This window comes from Gossypium raimondii, chromosome 1 (genome assembly GCF_025698545.1).
Source record: "Gossypium raimondii isolate GPD5lz chromosome 1, ASM2569854v1, whole genome shotgun sequence".
Lineage (NCBI taxonomy): Eukaryota > Viridiplantae > Streptophyta > Magnoliopsida > Malvales > Malvaceae > Gossypium > Gossypium raimondii.
The window spans coordinates 51,020,908-51,040,919 of record NC_068565.1 but is presented as its reverse complement, the minus strand read 5'-3'; the positions used below and the strand labels follow the sequence as shown (position 1 = coordinate 51,040,919).

General features: G+C 32.5%; 4 protein-coding genes across 7 annotated transcripts; all 4 read right to left on the bottom strand.

Annotated features, from left to right (window-relative positions):
* Positions 1-238: 238 nt before the first annotated feature.
* On the bottom strand, positions 239-8,145 carry LOC105786434 (ribonuclease MRP protein subunit POP4). Of its 4 annotated transcripts, none has more exons than XR_008188609.1 (10): positions 7,827-8,143; positions 5,605-5,827; positions 5,479-5,514; positions 5,313-5,389; positions 4,964-5,229; positions 4,558-4,626; positions 4,365-4,423; positions 3,651-3,752; positions 1,010-3,522; positions 239-875 (listed from the first exon to the last, which is right to left on the bottom strand). XR_008188609.1 is itself a non-coding variant. In XM_052620586.1 (10 exons), the coding sequence occupies exons 3-10, from the start codon at positions 5,804-5,806 to the stop codon at positions 3,425-3,427; spliced, it is 909 nt and encodes a 302-aa protein (XP_052476546.1). In that variant the 5' UTR covers positions 5,807-5,827; positions 6,062-6,125; positions 7,827-8,145; the 3' UTR covers positions 239-3,424. The 4 variants fall into 4 exon arrangements, 2 of the variants coding, with proteins under 2 accessions (XP_052476546.1, XP_052476542.1); XR_008188600.1 differs by having other exon boundaries at positions 239-1,369; positions 2,637-3,522; XM_052620586.1 differs by adding an exon at positions 6,062-6,125 and having other exon boundaries at positions 239-3,522; positions 7,827-8,145.
* Positions 446-1,379, bottom strand: LOC105786435 (flavonol sulfotransferase-like). Its single transcript, XM_052626109.1, has 4 exons — positions 1,318-1,379; positions 1,010-1,170; positions 737-875; positions 446-650 (listed from the first exon to the last, which is right to left on the bottom strand). The coding sequence occupies exons 1-4, from the start codon at positions 1,377-1,379 to the stop codon at positions 446-448; spliced, it is 567 nt and encodes a 188-aa protein (XP_052482069.1).
* Positions 8,146-10,253: 2,108 nt separating the features above from the next.
* On the bottom strand, positions 10,254-11,960 carry LOC105786436 (mitochondrial import inner membrane translocase subunit TIM14-3). The gene is made up of 3 exons (XM_012612866.2): positions 11,827-11,960; positions 11,537-11,715; positions 10,254-10,794 (listed from the first exon to the last, which is right to left on the bottom strand). The coding sequence occupies exons 1-3, from the start codon at positions 11,857-11,859 to the stop codon at positions 10,635-10,637; spliced, it is 372 nt and encodes a 123-aa protein (XP_012468320.1). The 5' UTR covers positions 11,860-11,960; the 3' UTR covers positions 10,254-10,634.
* An 880-nt stretch (positions 11,961-12,840) lies between these two features.
* LOC105786433 (protein IQ-DOMAIN 2) lies at positions 12,841-15,919 on the bottom strand. The gene is made up of 6 exons (XM_012612855.2): positions 15,745-15,919; positions 15,409-15,505; positions 14,465-14,752; positions 14,032-14,253; positions 13,777-13,896; positions 12,841-13,687 (listed from the first exon to the last, which is right to left on the bottom strand). Exons 2-6 carry the CDS (start codon positions 15,481-15,483, stop codon positions 12,992-12,994), a joined length of 1,401 nt encoding a protein of 466 aa, XP_012468309.1. The 5' UTR covers positions 15,484-15,505; positions 15,745-15,919; the 3' UTR covers positions 12,841-12,991.
* Between the last annotated feature and the right edge of the window lie 4,093 nt (positions 15,920-20,012).

Sequence of the window (20,012 nt, the reverse complement as noted above, 5' to 3'; positions counted from 1 at the left end):
TGAGATTAAATTCAAGTTTTCGTACATAATACTGTAAATTTTGATTAAAATAAATATTAAAATACTTTGTCTAAGTTCCATTCAATTAATTTTTTAAACCGTCAATCATAATATAATTCGATTGAGTTAAATTCTTAATCGAATTTCGAAGAACAACAATTTTTAAATTTTCATTTCACAAATTCAGGTCAGTTTTTTGGATTTTTCTTGCTTATCACACTTGCCATCACTAATCAAGTTATTCCAAACATGAATCTCAATAACAGAGAGAAATAGGTTTCAATAACATGTTTGGATCTTTGAACAAGAAACTCAACGCATCCAAACCAAACACAGTTGCAAATGAACACACAATTATTACCCGAAAGACAAATGATTTTAGTCCATCAAGATGATCCATTGTTGAGTTCAAAACTCAAACCGGTTCCACTCAGTTTTTGCTCCACTATATTGTCGAGCCGATTAGCCATCTCGGGTGTAAGATGGTTTTGCCAATCTCCAACCTAGCCTTTTCTGAAGAACGTCTTGTTCGTTGCCTCATCGTCGTCTTCATGTCGTTTCCCGTCTTGTTCACGTCTAAATTACTCAAGTTCTCAAAACTGCATAAATCTATTAGTTTCTTCACTAGCCCACCTTGTTCTTCTTCAAAGCTAAAAGGGTACCCTATAGACTCAGCCAATTTTTTCACATACAACTCACTATCATTCATCACTTCTTCGTATTTCAAAAACATTACCTTTTCCGGTCGTTCTTGACTAGCTTTCCGATAGCCAGAATATGATCCCAAGCCGGTCCAAAAACAGACCTCCCTTGACAGAAAAGCTCAAAAGCCTCCTCTATCGAAATGTGTTCGTTTTCCCTCGGCCTTTGCTTGGCTGCAAAGTGAAACATGGAAACAAACGCATCTTTCGGGGTCTCGACAAATGTAAACAACTTTAACATCACCGGAACCCAAAACAGATTTGGGCAAACAATGGGTAAGGTGCATGGGTGGGTATGAGTGGGATACCTGGTTGACGTATGTCTGGTTTATGTTCAAACCCGACCATATTTGGGACACAATAATGAGGACCCTTGGTAAGTAATGGACTATTGGAGGTGTCGTAAAGGTTTCGAGTGACGATGGCGAAACTCAGTGCTTTGAGCCAAGTAGTTCCACTTTTCGGAGCGCTACAGAGGAAGATATCGCCGGGTTTAGGCTTGAAACGGTGTTAAGCTAATATGACGCTTTCGAGGAAATGAGGGAAGGTCCAAAAGCCTTCGTATAAGCGAAGAGGCTGGAAAGAATTCCACCCACTTTCTGTTCAGAGTGTTGACATGAACTCCACCACTCTTTCAATGGCCTCAGCTGAGGAAAGCTCTTTAATGTCTGCAATCATTGTGAATTAGCCTTTGTTTTCTTAACAAGTCATGGTATTTTAGGGACACATTTATAATGAAAACATAAAATCTACCTTAAAAAAAAGCATAATGATAAATTTAGCCCTCAAAGTTTACATTTTCTATCAATTTAGCCTTTATTCTTTTTCTAAGCTATCACTTTTCAATATTGTTAGTGTGACAACCTACATGGCAATTCGCTTGCAATTCATGCTGACATGACATTGTTTGTCTTATTATGCCACTTCAACAAATAATTTAAAAATAAAAAATAAATCAAAATTCATAAAAATTCAAAAAAAATATTAAAATGAAGTACACGTAGATTGTCATGTAAGCTACCACGTTTAAAAATTTAACATTTTAGTAAGTATTTTCGTTAAAAATATCATTACGACTCTTTTTCAAAAGGTTGATCAAATTTGACTCTTTTCTAAAGGTTGAAAACCAAATATAGGGTAAAAGTACCATAGAGGCCCCTATATTAGAAGTCAGATTGCATTTTGTTCCCTCTATCCAAAAAAGGGCAAATTTGTCTCTGTATGTTAGATCAAAGAGCAAATTGATCATTTTTGTTAAAAAGTTAATCCATTTATACTGTTAAAAACTATGTAGCTGATAGAATAACCAGACAATAACACGTGGCATGACAGGTGTAGCTCATGTTGACATACAGAGACCGATTTTTAACAGTAGAAATGGATGAAACTTTTAATAAAAAGACCAGTTTACTCTTTGATCTAACGTACAAGGACTAATTTATATATTTTTTGAGTAAGAGGGCAAAATACAATTTGACTTCTAATATAAGGGCCTCCACGGTACTTTTACCCCAAATTTGACAAAATACAATTTGATACCAAATTAACAAAAGATATAAATGTTAAAGGACTACATTTTACATTATGCCACTAAAGAGTAGCAACTACAGATGCTATTTTAGAAGAAGACAATCATGAAAAAGACAAACAGTAAAATGGAAAAAGGAGTTAGATAAATTGAGCGGTCTAAATCGAATTTCAGTTCAATACTCTGAGCAACAAATTATCAAAATTCTGAAAAAGGGGCAAAGTTTTCATCAAAAGCAGCAGCAATACACTTAAAGCTATACATAAAAATCAGTATTGCATAAAAAGAAAGTACTTCCCAAGGCAAGAGAAAAAAGAAACTAAAGAATTTAATCTGCAAGAGCAGTGTAAACAAACAATAGAAAAACTAAAGAATTTGAGCTATGAAGTGAGAATAATTAAACATACCCATGTTGGCTGGTTCTTTTCACTTGAAGTAGGGTTCCAAGAGGTCGCTGAGCTTATACCTTCAAGGCAGGAATATAATATATACATACGCATATGGTAACATGGAATTAATTAAAATTGTGGGGTGTTGGCTCCTGCTTTCAAGTTTCAACCAAGCATTCGCATAAATTTTTAATGATGACACTGCTATTTATTAAAAAAAACATAAATAAGATCTTTTATAATTTTACTGGTACCATATGTTTGCCATGTTGAAAATAATAATATGGACAACTTGCCTTCTTTGTTTGTTTATTGATGTAAATTGCCTTCTAGTCTCATATATTGATTTTATTCGTGATTTCTGGTCATTGTATGCAAAATGTCTCATTTACCTAAAGTCAGCGTGTGTTCTTAATTGGTGTTTAGAAAAGATAATTATTTAATAACCGTGCCAAACAATAATCTATTTAAATAATAAAGAAAACTAAATAAATGAGAGACTACAAAATAAAATGTGTAATTTTATTTTCAAGCAACCATTAATGGGTCCAATACAAAGACTACAAAATAAAAAAGGATAGAAACTTAGCAATTTGATTCTAATTCTTGAAGGAAATGGGCAAAAACACAACAGCATTCTCTAAATTTTCTAATTGTAAAGGAACTATACCTTGATATCTCTCTTCTTCTGGTATATTCTCTCAAGGTAAAAAAATGATAACAAAGTTACTTTAATAGTCTCCCATGTGGAACTCTGAGTGAAAAGGAAAGCCTAAAATGGGATGTTTAGTATAAATGTTAAAACATCACAAACCCGAGTTTCTTGAAGTGAGTTTATCGCCTTGTAATGTAATTTTCCAACAATCAACTTGGAATATGAAGATAGATAACTTTTTGGGGACAACTGCAAACAGCATAAAATTGAATGGTTAAATCATTGTTGTTAAAATCAAATAAATTATAACAAAAAATCACAAAAACAACATAAAAGTTTTTAAAATGCCACACTTTTTAGGTAGATGGCTGAATTACCTCGGAATTTATTGTCCTGCGTTATTAGACCAAATGTTTCCGCAGTCTCACGAATCATAATACCACTCACTCCAGTGAAACTGGTTACCTTACACTCAGCCACTATCAGAAAATAGAGAGAAGATTACAACAGAAATAAATATAAAAACCAACAACAACAAAATTGAAAACCATCAGTATAAAGTTTGCAGATGAATTCAATTAGTTAGAATTAGTAATTACTGCATTATTTAAGCCTGTGTGCTCATTGTCTAACCCAAATAGCATACACAACATTCTTTAGTTACACATTTTAGAGCAAAGCTTTCAACAAATCAAAGGTGAATAAATTCTTTAGTTACCCTTTTGAATTGATTTGGAAAAATTGACCAAAGAATAGACAAAGGGTACCAATAGAGGAAGTTATAATGGCTCCTATGGATTCCTTTTTCCAAATTGGATTTTGAATTTTCAGGAATCATTGTAACCTCAACGAGAAGAGTTTATAAGTTCTTTCATAACAACACAGAAAATGAAGGTCCCTCAAAATAAACTTTGTTACTGCATTCACTCAAATACCCTACTGTTCCCATCAAATCAACATATATTGGTACAGTTTATGTAGTTGTAGGCTGATTGAAGTGGGTAGAGTCTAAATGCATTTACAACTTCATAAAAAGATAAAGTTGCACGAATAATATGAATTATTGCTATAGAAGTAAAGTATAGACTAACCTAGAATGAGAGCACCATGTAGATCCGCACCAATAAGACATTGAGCCAACTGATTTTTCCTACAATTGAGTGAGGAACAGATGTATCATTGGACCAAACAGAATTTAACGATCATATGACTCAATAATAAATAGTACCCTCCACCTCCGCATGATTGAAGAACCAACATAAGTAAAATGAGATGATATCTCACCCACTAGTTTTGAGAAGTTGATTCATGTAGCCTTTCCACATTTCATGCATTGGTTTAAATGTATCAAACCTGAAGATCAAAGACATACCAAATATTTTCAAAATAAATGGTAGAAATGAACATTGTCACTAAACCACAAACATATAAAAAGTAAATAAAGTATCCCGTTGACAAAGGAGTACTAACTAAAATCCTTTAGTTTTAATCTCTTTTTCTTTCTGTTTTAACAATTAACAAGGAGATCGCAGTTTTATCCTTATTCTTCTTCATATTCAGAACAAAAAGATCCCCGTAATCTATTTCCAGATAGACATATGTAAACACTTGCTAACATCCTCACTCTTTCAATGTGAAGTGAAGAACAATGCAACACAACGGCATATAACAATATTCCTATAACACTCACTTTTGCATAGCTTGAGGCAGCTCAAATAATCCAGATGTCTTAAGCTGCTTCATCGACATATGTCTTTTAGAGCGCTTAGAGTGGTTCTTCAAAGCCCTGATTTGAGAGCCGGTAGACATAAGTCGACCTTTCACGAAATTATCAAGAAGGATCCAATTTTCGAATTTGATACTTCTAGATCCTTGCATATATTTCTGAGCTGAATCACCACCTTGAAGAAGTTCATGCAATATCTTATCTGCCATGCTTCCTTTTTTGTTGGAAAACTACAACAAAAGACATCAACATTACATCAGTTCTACTAACTACAAAGTCTTAAAGCACCGCTATTCAAACAAAAAAATGTTACCTTGGAATCAGAGGGTAACAATTTCTCATGCATAGGTTCCGATAGCTTGGAATATACTTCACCATTTTCTTCAACATCTATATATGTAAAATTATAATTCATCTTATATCAAAACCAAGATATAATACATACTGAAATGTTCACAATCAGCAATACTAGAAACTACCTTGTGAACTAGAGGGACCCGAGAAGGGAAAATTTCCTAAATATAACAGAAAAATGGAACATAAATTAGCCAAATGAACATTGAATATGTATATATAGGGGAAGAAAAGTGAAAACTTTTGGAAACCTTTCTTCGATGACAAATTGGAGGAAGGAGCAATGGGTGCTTTAGTGCAAGAAATTTCTTTTCCATCTTCTTCAACCAATGTCTTTTTGTTTTTCTTCTGTTCTTGAAGAAGCTCGGCTTTAGCAACGGCAAACCTTCTTTCTAATGCTTCTTCTAAACCACGCTTTCTTTGATTTTGACTAACCGGGGTTGTCGTCGCCATCAGAAACTAAACTGGTTTAAGCTGGCCAGGGTTTCAAAAAGCAATTAGTGGTATAACGGTGTCAGCGGCATTCACCACCGCTAGTGACCACAATAGCGAAATCTAGATGATGAGATTAAACAGAGTAACAAGCAGTAATATCGAAAACAGAAAATCAGATATAGCAAAGAGCATATAATGCAATCAGAGCCATAACTCAAAATCTCATGAGTCAAAGTAGAAATCTTCTAAGTTAAGTTTGGTTTAAAATTTTACCTTAAATTAATTTTCTGGTATTTGGTCTGGTTGGAAACTTGAAGGCAAGACGGATGAGCTGAGACTGGGTCAAAAGTTTATAAAGGAAATTCAGAGAAAAATATTAACAGTGTGTTCTTAATTGATCTGATAATGGGCCGGGGCTAGGTCTCAACAGAATTTCAAACTCATTTTCTAGGCCCAACCCGAAAAATAAGCCTAGAATTTTGCGCAAGCCCAACCTGAATTATAGATTCTAAACCCAAGCCCGGCCCGTATTTTAGGAAGAATTTCCTAAGCCATCTCCAACGAATATTTTCCAGTGAAGATTTAGCTTTAGTTGCTTACTAAATGACATTAGTTGATAGCTGGAAATGGATGGTAACAAGCAATAATTGAAAAAAAGAAGAAAAAAACACCTTGAAAATAAAGAGGAAAGAAAGAAACAAAAGATGTAAGAGATGGAGGGTCATAATTGAAGGTACTAAAAAGAGGGCATTGGCCATTAAATCCGCCATGAGAGATATCATACATCATATATAAACAAAGAGCTAAGATCAATGAGTTGCAGACTTTTACATACAATTCCAAATTCAAATAATAAAGGAGGGAATATTGTACTGGAATTGCCATCATATTAGATTTTTTATTATCACACCCAATATTATTCATATACATGAAAATAAAAAAATTTACGAAAAATAGATGGTATAGCAAATTATTTAATGAAATAGATGATATTTTACGGCACCTTAGTGAAGTCGGCAAATTATTACAAATGTATTACTTAATAAATTAGACCTCAAATTATATGCAAATACATATGATTTTACAAACTCAGATTTAAAAACAAAATAAAAGCAAATTTCAAAAGTAAAGCAAAATACTAAAATCAAAACAAGGAAAAGACTTGAGCTTTTAAATTTCAAAGCAGTTAGGAAGAGCAAAATACTAAAATCATAACAGTTATGGAAGAGCAAAATAGAAAGCAAATTTCAGCTCTTCCTAACTGTTTTGATTCAAGGTTTTATATATTTTTTTACAAAATAAACAGTAATGCAAATGCTAATATTCCAACTCTACATTTATTAAACAGTGCTGGTCTTTTTGTTCTTCTTCTCAACGATTACAGTCGCCCAAAATCAGTCAAAGATTCTCTTAATGGTTGAATAAAAAAAAAACCAGCAACAACAGATAAATGCCGCGAAACCATGTAGAAAATAAATCCACAGATCTCGAAAATTGGAGACATATAGAGAAAGGAAGCTCGAACGATCAGATACAGTGAACTAAGAAACCAACAGAGCCCCAACTTCATGCTATTTACATACAAACAAACAAAATACAACAAAGGCAGAGGATGTAGCAGTTTCAACCTATTTTCTCACCGACCAAACAGCTCCAACAGAAAATCACCTAAAAGAACTCGAAGCTGCAAAAATAGAGTGCCTATGGAACGATGATGGTGGTGGCTGGTGGAGAAATTGGTGGATTGAGTAGAGTGGAGACAAAAATGTAATGTATTAAAAAAATTGCAATTTTAATAAAGACAAAATTTATTTTTTCGTCAACAAAATCAAGAAATTGCAGCTGTCCATAGAAAAAAACCAACTGTCCATAGAAGCCATGGAGAAGCAGTTCCAAAAAAAAAAACATAGGTCTTCGCCATGAAATCAAAGCAACCAAAAGTTATTATTTATGAATTTAATTAATTAGCAAAGCAACCCAACTGTTCTCCGCAATTCTTTTTTTCTGAGTAGAGCAATTATCAGAAAATAGAAGATACCTGGAACTGGATGAGATTGACCGGCGGCACAGCGGCATGGCAACGTCTGAAGGCTGGAGCGGAGGAGGCGACGGCAGTGGTGAACGCCGGCGACAGAGGAAGCAGCAGCTTGACCGGAACGACGACAGTGTCTTGATGGAAGAACGAGCGGGACGACGCAACGGTGATGGGCGCCGGCGAAAGAGTAAGCGGGAGATAGAGTGACCGCCGGAGTGGAGACGGCTGTCGACGGGCAGCGGCGTTGGACAGCTGGAGGTGATGAGCGGCACTTAGGGGATTTTTTGTTTTTAGGAATTGATTTGGGAAATTGGGAATAAGGGAACGTCATAGGTCAGTTATAATTAAAAAATGATTAATATAACATTTGGTACCTGAACTTGACCCTTTTCCTAATTTGGTACTTAAACTTTTTTTAATTTAGTACCTGAACTTGACACTTTTTCTTAATTTGGTACTAAACTTGTACTAAACTTGACCCTTTTTCTTAAGTGAATACTTAAACTTTTCGGGGTCCTTTGATACCTGAACTTAACTCTTTTCCCTAATTTGGTACTTAATCTTTTTTTGTTCAATTTGGTACTTATCAAACATTTTACAAATTACTCCACTATACTAACAATGTTATTTTTCTATAAAGTAGCAAAAATAATCAATATATGACCAACATGTGATATGATATGATATTTTTATATTTTATATGTTCAATTACTTTTAATTTTATTATTTATTTATTTTATTAATTGAAGATAATGAATTTCTTTATTTGAGGTTTTAAAAATCTTAATTTTACTTATTTAATATTAATTCATTAAGCATAGCTCAATACCTATTTTTTTAACATGAATTTTAATATTGACAATATTTTTGTAGCATAACAAAAAAAAAATACCGCTAGTGTTCTACGTAATTTGTATAACATTTAATAAATTTAGGTATCAGATTGAACCTAAAAAAGGCTTAAGTACCAAATAAGACAAAATGTCAAGTTCAGGTACCGAATTGGGCTAAATTTAGATGCCAAATTAGAAAAAAAATGTGTCAAGTTCAGATATCAAATGTTATATTAAACCTTAAAAAATTAGTAAATTATTCGAGCTAAATCGAGCCCAGGCTGAAACACTTTGACCCGAGACTCGACCTATTTAGAAGACGGATCTCTTTTTTTTTTTTTTTTTAAATCCATTTTTTAGATTTGCCCAAATCCTTTCACTTTTCAAATAGACTTTAAGTCGAAACGGATAAACTGACTTATGATCAAGTTTAGTTCTTAAAATAAAATATCTAATAGGCTTAAATGCCAAGAAAAAGTGATAGTATGGTAATAGTATGGTAAGTCACTTAATTTGGGGGAATAGAGAACATAATTAATTTTTTAATTAAAAATTAATTGGTTTTTAATTATTTAATATTATTAAAGTTTTATATTAAAAATTATTAGAAGTTAGAAAAAAATACATTTTTTTTTGCAGTAAGAAAACCATTATTTATATATTATAAAAATATAAAATATTATTAAATCTAGTATATAGTTGCTCTCTTTGCCAACTTGATTGCCCGACTTCACAATAAATGACTTAAAATTACATAATCCAAGGAAGCCATATGATGGCATGATAGTTAAGGATATTCATCGTCTCAAGTGTAAATTGGATTCATAATCCCAAGTGTAAACTAAATTCGAGTCGCACTAATTCCGTTAATTATTCAAATTTTACCCTATTGTTATAATTTACCAAAAAAAAAATATTGCAATAATACAGAAGGTAATTGGTATGAGACATAATCGGCTCCCATTTCCTGTGATTTGTTGTTTTCCTTGAAAGAAGATTATCCCATAGCCGAATCTAGAAGTGTTTATCAGCCGGACAGGATCAAGTTTGAATCTATCTAAATATGATATTAATACATTTATTTTTATCTAAATTCAAATTAACTCAAAATACATGCTTAAAATATTACTCAAATCTGCCCATTTTCGCAAATGATTAACCCAACTCTATTTTAAACCCGACCATATTATTTTAAAAAATGAAAATATTTATTAATTATTTTTACTTTTATAATTTTATATACAGCCATCTTAATTTTTTAATATTCATATTAAAATATTATACATTACTATAGATTTAATTTCACGTGTTATAACTTACATAACATATAAAAGTAATGTTATATAAGACATTACAAACTTAAAAAATGAATCTGGCCAAGCCGTACAAAACTCAAGCTTGAAGATATAGGCCTAATCTTTTAACCCAAATTTCAAGTGAGCAAGTATACTCGAGCGTATAACCCAACCTATAAACAAGTCTAGTGAAATCCCAACAATTAATAGATGGATTGGCGTGTTCGAATAATGAATATCAAATCCAACTCCGCCTTAAAATTTTCTTTTTATACTTACAAAATGTTAAATAAATATTTGAATTTGAATAGTAATACTAAAGAGAATGCATTAAAGCAAAATTGAGGGTTTCAAATTTGAATTTTACAAAAATTCCAAATATTAGACCTAATGCCATGCCATCCCCTAAAGCAAGGCCAACTCTATTATGAATTTAGCTAAAAAATCGTATCCATTACAATTATATTGCCTCTATCAAACATCCAATCAAATTAGAAACTAAAATTTTGACAATCATATAAAGGGTACTCGTTTTGCAAACAGCTCTACAACTATTGGGTCAAAAGAATGATATGAACAAATACCTTTGCTCTCTTATTTCGTCATACGGTAATCAGAAGAAGCGTATAATCCGGGTAAGAAACGACACCGTTCGAGTTAACAATCGTAAAACTCCAACCACATCAAAATGCTGAGCCACTGCCACCTTTGTTTCTCCTCAGCATCATATCTTTCGCCTCGTTGATCTTCGATGCAAGGTAATGGCTTCCACCGGCGTCGGGATGATTCGCAACCATCACCCTCCTATGTGCTTCCTTAATCTTTTCCGCCGGAGTACTTTCTCTGTTTGGAAAAATTATATATAGAAAGAAAATTGTTCATGCGTAGCTCGTGAAAGAACATTGTTTAGATGAAATTGTTTACGATACAAGGTGCAATGGCCAGAAGAGAACTAAGGTAAATGTATTCAAATAACCCTAAATGCAATAACCGAAGCAAAAGCTCACAAAAGAACATTGTTTAGATGAAATTGCTTGCGAGACAAGGTGCAATGGCCGGAAGAAAACTAAGGTAAATATATTCAAAGAACCCAAAGCAATACAGCCTTTGTTCATTCTTGAAACGAACTTGAACCCTGGATAAATGATTAATTTCTTAGCAATCCCCAATCTTAAACTAAATCTCAGCTAAGATCATAAAACTAACATCAATAAAATAGAACCTATAAACCTCATTAATATGCCAAATAACCACAAAATCAAACAAAGCCCGTTTCATTAAAATCTACTATAAAGCATAAATTATTTGAGACAAACAAGGGGTTAATCATCATTAATGATTACTAACAAGGTTCACAACATCAAACACCATTAGTGATTAACAATCATCCATATTGGAACTATACTAATTACCTCTACCCTCAAATTATCCCACATAAAATTCATTCATTTGACGAATAACCCATAAAAATCAAACAAAACCCATTTCATTGAATTCAATTTTCAACTTCAACTTCAAACATTTCATAACATAAAGCAGAAAATTCAACACAAAAAAAAGGGGTTAAAAGAGGAGAAAAAAATACCTTACGCCGAGAATAAGAGCGGCTTCTCTCCGTGTCATACTAGGCTGAAACCCACCTTCATAAAATCTTCGAACCCTAGCCGTCGGCGGTCTTGCCTTAAACGCCTGCCAAGCCCTAATACTATATCTCCCCGCATAAGCAGCCGCCGCCACCGCGATTCCGGCTATTAAAGGAGCAACCTAAAATTAAAAAAAAAAAAAAAAGAACAACCCAAATCCTTTTTAAGCATATTTGAATATTAAATACCTATAATTTTTGACATAAAAGGAGAATCAAATTAAGGGACTCACCATTTCTGTGCTATCTCTGGATTGTTGTTGCATTTCGTTATAAGAGATTTTAAGTTTTAGGGTTTTTATGTGATGAGAGAAAAAAGACCCGATTTGTTATTTATATTACTTGACCCACCCACCACCGACCCGGCTTTTACGTATTTCCCAAGGAAAACATTTCTTTTAGATTTTTTCTCTCTAATTTATGGACCGCTGATTTTTCTTTTTTTTTCTTTATAAAAAATTATGGTTTTCTTAAAGGCAAAATTTTAAGTTTAGCCCCTAACTTTTATCTCTTTTATCAAATCGGTCTCAACTCCTTTTTGGGAGGACCTTAATCGTCAACCTTTAAAATTTAGTCAAATTGTTTTTTGATAGACGAAAAACTAATAGAACTGTTAAAATTTTGACAATATTAAATGGCAACCTATGTGGTAGCCTACGTGTACTTCAATGTTTATGTGGACAATCTTTTTTATAAAGTACACATAATCCATCATGCGGACTACCATGTCATCATTGTTAAAATTTTAATAGTCCCGTCAAATTTTCTCCAAAAAAACAATTTGATTAAAGTTTGAGAATTAAGGACCAAAGTGAAAAGAAAAGATTAAGCTCAAATTGACAAAATAACTAAACATTATAGGATAAATTTGACATTAACATCTTTTCAAATTCCTTGATCTTAATTTTACGAAGTTAATTTTAAAATTTATACATGAACTTTGATTTAATGCAATTTAATACATAAGCTTTAATTTAGATGCACTCATATACATTTGAAGAAATAAATACATTAATTTATTTTTATATTAGATACATATAATTATTCAATTTTGTATAAATTTACACAAAATCGAAATTCATTTATAAAATTACATGTTAAATCGAAACTAATGTATAATTTTAAAATTTATCCCTTTAATTAAAATTAATATTTTAACAATTAAACCGTTCAATTTATCAAATTTCATCAATAAATTAGCAGATAAATATCATAAAATACAATTAAACAGTGTAAAAACCTCAAAATAAACAAGTAATGTATATAATTTATTAAACAAATCAATACAACAGCAGCACAAGAATTATAATGAACAAATTTTCAATGAACTAAAATTATGCGTAGTTTTGTTCTCAAACCTCACAAATAAAACATGTATGAATTAAAAACATATAGAAATTAAATGACTCCATCATTCACCGCACCAACTTCTGTATTAGTAATAATGCTGGTATCGACTCTCGGTGGGCCGGAGTGCCGCCTCGGCTTGGCCGGTGAAGGTGGATATGAGAGTCGTTTTTTGGTCGACATGATCGGTCCTTTATCGGGTGTACCATTTGCTTCTAGTCCCAAGGGACTTTGCAACCTGGTTTTGGCTCTTGCCGATTTAGTTGGTACCATATAACTCGGAAGTGACGGCGAGCTTGCTAAGCTCTCGTCGTCACGCACCGATGAGCCGGCAATGCTGTGCCTTCGGTTCCGTTCGGATTGCGCGCTGACTATGCTTCTTGTGTCGTCATCCAGGGCAATGATACTGCCACTAGGGCTTGCGGACTTCAGCTTTCGGGATGGTGTGGAAGGTGGTTTCGGAGAAGGGGATAGGTGACTTGATGTTCGGTTTGGCTTTTGGCTCGATTTCGGGGATTGTTTATTATCCAAATTGAGTTGGTAACGAGCGTAAGCTTTGCTGATTTCTCCTTCGAAATGTGCATTCTTTACCGATGACTGGTCGTTGTTCGGTTCTTTTCCCGTCACGCCACGTCCTTCCCATGGTCGAGCGGCCATCCATCGTTCTAACCAACTCCAACCCCATGTCGGATTGTTCATATCCATGAATAACGGATTCATAGATTTCGAACTGTTCTTCCAAGTTTGCTGCAAATTTGGGATATTTAGAACATCATCACCCATTATTATATTTCAATCCATTAGTGTTTCGAGTTTATCGTAATGCTCGGAATTACCTGATGAGTAAATGAATAAGCCATTGCCCTTTCTCGTCTCATTGCAGCTTCGTGTTTGCTCAATAAGCTCGCTTCGATTTGTTCCTTCGATTGCAAGCTATCGTCCCAATCTTCCCCCATCTGTTTAAACAACCAAAACCGGCACTTTCCCGATGAGAAAACTAAGCGGTTTAACGAACATATATAACAAAAATCACTCAAAAATGCACTCTATTGATTCAAGCAATTGAATAACCCCGATTTTATAGAACTTACCTGCAAATTCACAAGCTCTTTCGCATGTTTCTGCAAGATTTGTCTCTGAAGAGCTTGATTTTCTTCGGTCATACGGATTCTCCTCATCCGAATCTGACACTGCACACGAGAAAGTGTTTGCATACAACGAAGGGTACTCGTCGCTTGCCGTTTCACCGCAGGTCCTTCCATTAACGATTTCAGCCTCACAAGTCCTCGTAAAGCACGCAATGCTCTTTTCGCCTTTAAAACGAAAATCATACATAATCAATGAATCCATTGCTTAAATTTTCGGTTTGAATCGTGCAAAAAGGGTAAAAGTACTATGGAGGCACTTTTACTAGGAATCAGATTGCATTTACTGATTTTTTAGGGGAAACGACAAAATAAAATCTGACTCCTAATACAAAGACCTCAATGACACTTTTACCTGCAAAATACTATCCAACATTACCATGTAAACTCGAAAAGCTGTCTGAATTTTGATCGCTGCAACTTCCTCCATAGATTTTCCAGCAAACCGAGAATCTGTATTAAGTCGGCGTTGAACGACCGTAACAGCAGCCGGGGTCGGAACAGCTGGAGCAACAACAACATCATCATCGGTAGCTTCAGCAACCGTCTCGGGTTTGATTATTTTCTCATCTTCCGGCTGAGGTGGAGGGGACAAATTAACAGTTTCTAATGTGGGTGCAGCTGCATTAGAACTACTAGGACCCAAATGCACTTGCTTATCCAAAATCTGTTCTTTTTACATATGAAAAGAAAAGCGGTAAAATTATAATTTTAGTCCCTCTATTATATTCAAACTTGAAATTAAATTCCATATACTTCAATTCGACATAATTTTATCATATACTTTTATAATCAGTGAATGTACGTTAGAGATCCCTCTATTATAAAGACTTGATCAAATTAGTCCCTTTACTATTAAATAAATCAATTTAGTCCCTATAAAAATAGCATTTACTATTTGGCAAAGGTAATATTTATTAAAGTTTTTATAGTTCTGTAAATGAAACTTTTCTTTTGGAATTGAACTACAATTGAAAGAAACAATTTTAAGACATTTTTACACAGTGAATGTTAACTCTGTTACAATTTGGAATCATTTGATTCTTTGTAACAGTATAGGGACTCAATTAATTCATTTAATAATAGAGGGACGAATTTGATCCAGCCCCTATAATACAGGGACCTCCTAGGTACTTTAACCTTTTATAATCTCATTAGTCTAAATAATCGACGCCTTATACCAAATTAAACAAATCTCAAATTTGAGTATAACAAAAGGATCAAAATCACAAATTGACCCCCCAAAAAAACATTAAAATTAAGTACATGTGGGTTGACCAGAAATTTAACATGAATTATGGACTGAATTGAAAATTTTCAAACCTGGTTTTTCTTTTCCTTTGACTCTGGATTGAAGGCTTTCTTTAAAGAAGATAGCCATTTTACTTTCTTTCCCATCTTTTCTTTCCTCGATATGATCCTTCAAAAACAAAAAAAGAAAATCCATGATCTATCGTGTTAATGTATATTTATTAACACAATCCAAAACATGATTAAAAACCAAGCTAAAAAGGTGATTTTTTTTCCTACTTCAGCTAAAAATTTTCTCTCCTTTTTTCCAAATTTTCTCATCAACCAAACAGAACAAAAAAAAAAACCCCTGCTATTTAAAGTTTTAACAAAATTGGGAATGTACCCAGATTTTGAAAGAGAGAGTACCTGAAATTGTAATGCCCAGATCTCAAGAAGTTCGAAAGAATGAACTTTCTTTTGTATGTCGGTAAACAGTTACAGAGAAAGAACAAAAACAGATCTTGAGAAGGAGGAAAGGTTCTGTTTTTCAGACAAATTGAAGAAGAAACAGCTGTTTTTTAAGTGAAACCCCCCACTTTATTGGGTTGGTCAAATTGGGCCACTTTTAATTGAAAAGATTTGCCTATTCCTTATCTGATTGGTTTTTTTTTCTTTTTTTTTTAAAAAAAAAACAGCTGTTTTTATTTTCACGAAGTTTAGTAACTGACACAGTTAAAAAAAGGCACCGCTTTCTTTTTTCCTGTCGTTTTCGTGTTTTAATGGCGATTTTATGTTTTCTTTAGATCAGTGAAAACTGAGACTCAACTGCACATATTTTAGATATGTGTATATAGGTTAAAATATGTTATAGATCCTTGTATTTTTAAAAATATAAATTTAGTTCATTTACTTTTTAGATTTCAAAATTTAAATTCAATCGTTAATTAAATTTATTTTATTAAATTTGTTGATGTTATATTTTGAAATACAAACAATATTCACTTGGTGGTGACAGCAAACAGTTTAAGATTTTTTCCTTGAATTTTTTAGAAAATTAATTAGACCGCTCGAAATTTTGGAAACTATTTGCAAATTCTCATTGTAACTTTTAATATTTTTTAATTTTAATTAAGCTAATTAAAAACGATGTTGTAATTAACCTAAATTTAATAAAAAATTAATTGCATTAATAGTTGGACTTAAAATTTAAAATTTAAAAGAGTAAAGAAATTAAATTCTGAAAATAAAAATATAAGGACTAAATTGGAAACTTTCAAAAAGTACATAAAGTTATAATATATTTTAATATATTTTTTATTTATTTTTATTGTTTTGATTTTTGATTTTGATTTATTAAATAAATAGCAAAATGTAATCTAATTTTAAATTAATTTAAAGATTTATTATATAAAATAATATTAAAATATATAAATTCGAATATTTTCTTTTATTTTAGAATTTGAAGAGAAATTTATAAATAATAGTAATAATTGCGTTTAAAAAAATTCCAACCCAGCTAACCACAATTTTGTTTTTATTTGGACACATAATTGCAAAATGACTTTTAAGAATATATTAAATATAATCTTTCTTGTCTTACACTAAACCAATTTATTCCTCTTGTAGTAGACCTGTCCATGGGCCGGGCGGCCCGGCCCAACGACCCGCCCGAAATATAGGAGGGTTTGGGTAAAAATATAAGTCCGAAATATGGGCTTAGGCAAAATTTTAGGCCCGTTTAAAAATTGGCGGGCAGGCCTCGGGCAAGATTTTTTGGCCGGGCCCGCCCGCCCGAAAAATATTAAATATATATTTTTTATTTTTAAAATATAATAGTTTTTTATTTTAAGTTTATTTACTTTCATTTCCTTGACTAGTGTTACAAAATAATAATAATAAAACATCAAGTTTGTTTTACTAATCAAATGTTAGATTTTGTTACAACAATTAATACAATTAATACAATTAATAATTTGATAAATTTACTAATCAAATGTTAGATTTTATTACAACAATTAATACAATTAATAATTTGATAAATTTACTAATCAAATGTTAGATTTTATTACAACAATTAATACAATTAACAATTAATAATTTGATAATTTTACTAACAATTAATTTTAATAACAATTAGTTTTAATTTTATTAAAAAAATAATTTTAATTTTAATTTTAATTAAAAATGGGCCGGGCCGAGCCGGGCTCGGGCCCCATGTTTTTTCTTCGGGCCGGGCATGGGCAAAATCTCAGGACCATATTTTGGGCCGGGCCGGGCCCGGGCCTAGTAAACGGGCTGAAATTTTTTGTGGGCCCGGCCCATGGACAGGTCTATCTTGTAGATTATGAAAAGGGCCCAAAAAAAATTATCTTTTTACTATCCTTGAATTTTTTTTAACAATTTGGATTCGTCAAAATCAAATCTCAAAGTTTGTAGAAACCATTTTCCAATCGTCGATCATTCATTGTCAAATCGTTGTGTTTTCCACGCCAAGATCCCTCTTGACCAGCTAAGAGACTTAACCTTTTAGGATTTTTTGTAAGACGTTTTGAATGGCAGGGCGGGAATCAAAAGCCTAGAGTTTTCTAGAAGTTTTCATGGTTGTCAATTGTTTGGCCATTGAGCAACTGTTAATCATCCCCCGCCATCCCTAGTCACGCCCTTAATGGCAACCATCAGTTATTTTCCAAGCATATTGTGAAAAGGCCCCTTGAAATAATATTTTTTGTCAATTGGTTTCATTGTGATCTGGCATCACTTGGTTACCATCCGTGACTTTTTTTTAATTCCTAGTGACTCCAGTTTCCTATTCTTTTATGATTCAAATCATAAATGATTTCGCTATCATATCAATAAGGATTTGCATAAAGGCTCATCGTATCAAAGCTCTATTCGTCTCCATGGCTAAAAGGTGTTGAGGTTATATATCATGATCTCTTCTTGCTCCCACTCTATCATCAATGAGGCTTTGTCTATCAAAGACTGATATGCTTTACATGACTTTCGAGGCTTTGTCTTTTATGAGACCGAGGTTCTCAACTGCTTTCCTTTTTTTCACGTCGCTAGGTCTATGGCTTTGTTGGCTTTTGTTTGTATAGGATGCAGGTCCTCATTTAATATAATCCCTTATTTCTTTAAGAAATAAAATGAATATTTGAACCAAAAAAAAAATCATTTACACCTATATAAAACCCTCATAAAAAGTAAAGTACCAAAAAGAAACATTTTCCCTACATGGCTCCCAACCCACCTTACAACAATCAATCAACCAAAAGGCATGTACCGCAAACACATTGTCTTCTCAAAATTTTCCCCTTCACGTAGCTTGTCTTTGAAGTAAGGGTACTATTTGTCTCACCCAAAAAAGAAGGATGCGAAGGGGACCAACCGAATATTAAGTAAATCTTCGAGAAGATAAGCGCCTTTCGAATCATCATTAAGTATCAACTTGTTAAAACAAAATCTTACCTCGACTGATCACATCAAGTCAACTTAAACAACCCATTGGTCTAACTACGGGCCTCTCTACTCCTGAAATCTAGGTGTTAAAACCCTTAGTCAATGGGACGCACGACAAGCTTCGAGCTCTCTATAAAAACTCGTTCTTCACCAAGGAACCCCAAGTTATCTTTTACCATAAACCTTTGTAAAGAACTTGTCAACTATACGAAATAAATATCAACGATTCTTGATAATACGATTAGGGGTAAATTTAAAGGAGGCAAGCATGGGACTTGAACTTTCCAAAAATAAAAATATTGCTTGTTTAGTGCCCTTTAAAATGATAAAATTATAAATTAATATTGATAAAAAATATTTTTAATTCTTTAAAATTATAAATTAATAAATGATGAAATTATATTTAACCTCCTAAAATTTTATAATTAAATTCGGTCCTTTAAAAAAATTTCTAAATTCTCTCCGAACTCCATCCAACCTACTCGATCCAGCATATTTTTTGTTTTATGGTTTGGGTCACATAATTACACTATTGTTCTTAATGATTGCATGAAATTGTGATTATTATTAATGAGTTGGTAAAAATTAGATAATTAATGAGGCATAATCTAACTAGCCAACTCTACAAATACTGAAGTTCTTGTCCTAATTTGTTTTTATTTAATTTCAACAATAAAAATATATTAGATGGGTCCATCGAAAATTTATTTTAAGGACCCTTTCCATCACATTATTCATGGTCTCTTTTCAATTATTCAATGACACTTTAACAAATTTTTTTCATGTCATTGACACTTAATTTTGGTAATTATTTTATCCCAAACTTGGAATCCCAAACACTGAATCCTTAACCTTAAACCGAACATAGAACCTAGAATTCCAAACTCCAAAACTAAAACCCTAAGTTTGAACCCTAAATCTTAAATCCTAAACTTGAATTTTGGATTTCGGGGTTTAAGATTCAGGGTTCGATGTTCAGGATTTAGGATAAAAAAATTACAAAATTTATGTGTCAATGACATGAAAAATTCTTCTGAAATATAATTAAATAATTAGAAAAAGACTATAAATAATATAATAAAAAGGGTCCGGTCCATAAAATAATTTCAAATTTTAAATTCAATCGTTAATTAAAATTATTTTATTAAATTTGTTGATTTTACATTTTGAAATAAAACAATATTCACTTGGTGGTGACAGCAAACAGTTTAAGATTTTTTCCTTGAATTTTTTAG

What these genes read in the sequence shown, in the direction of transcription:
- LOC105786436 (XM_012612866.2), bottom strand. Translation starts at nt 11,859, where the DNA reads ATGCAACAACAATCCAGAGATAGCACAGAAATG. An exon ending in CCAGAGATAGCACAGAAATG is followed by an intron (nt 11,716 to 11,826) that starts GTGAGTCCCTTA and finishes TTTTAATTTTAG; the next exon opens with GTTGCTCCTTTAATAGCCGG. An exon ending in GCTCTTATTCTCGGCGTAAG is followed by an intron (nt 10,795 to 11,536) that starts GTATTTTTTTCT and finishes TTTTCCAAACAG; the next exon opens with AGAAAGTACTCCGGCGGAAA.
- LOC105786434 (XM_052620586.1), bottom strand. Translation starts at nt 5,806, where the DNA reads ATGGCGACGACAACCCCGGTTAGTCAAAATCAAAGAAAGCGTGGTTTA. An exon ending in CAACTTCTCAAAACTAGTGG is followed by an intron (nt 4,424 to 4,557) that starts GTGAGATATCAT and finishes ACTCAATTGTAG; the next exon opens with GAAAAATCAGTTGGCTCAAT. An exon ending in ACATGGTGCTCTCATTCTAG is followed by an intron (nt 3,753 to 4,364) that starts GTTAGTCTATAC and finishes ATTTTCTGATAG; the next exon opens with TGGCTGAGTGTAAGGTAACC.
- LOC105786435 (XM_052626109.1), bottom strand. Translation starts at nt 1,379, where the DNA reads ATGATTGCAGACATTAAAGAGCTTTCCTCAGCTGAGGCCATTGAAAGA. An exon ending in ACCAGACATACGTCAACCAG is followed by an intron (nt 876 to 1,009) that starts GTATCCCACTCA and finishes TTCACTTTGCAG; the next exon opens with CCAAGCAAAGGCCGAGGGAA. An exon ending in GTCAAGAACGACCGGAAAAG is followed by an intron (nt 651 to 736) that starts GTAATGTTTTTG and finishes GTACCCTTTTAG; the next exon opens with CTTTGAAGAAGAACAAGGTG.
- LOC105786433 (XM_012612855.2), bottom strand. Translation starts at nt 15,483, where the DNA reads ATGGGAAAGAAAGTAAAATGGCTATCTTCTTTAAAGAAAGCCTTCAAT. An exon ending in AAGAGCTTGTGAATTTGCAG is followed by an intron (nt 13,897 to 14,031) that starts GTAAGTTCTATA and finishes TTGTTTAAACAG; the next exon opens with ATGGGGGAAGATTGGGACGA. An exon ending in CTTATTCATTTACTCATCAG is followed by an intron (nt 13,688 to 13,776) that starts GTAATTCCGAGC and finishes CCAAATTTGCAG; the next exon opens with CAAACTTGGAAGAACAGTTC.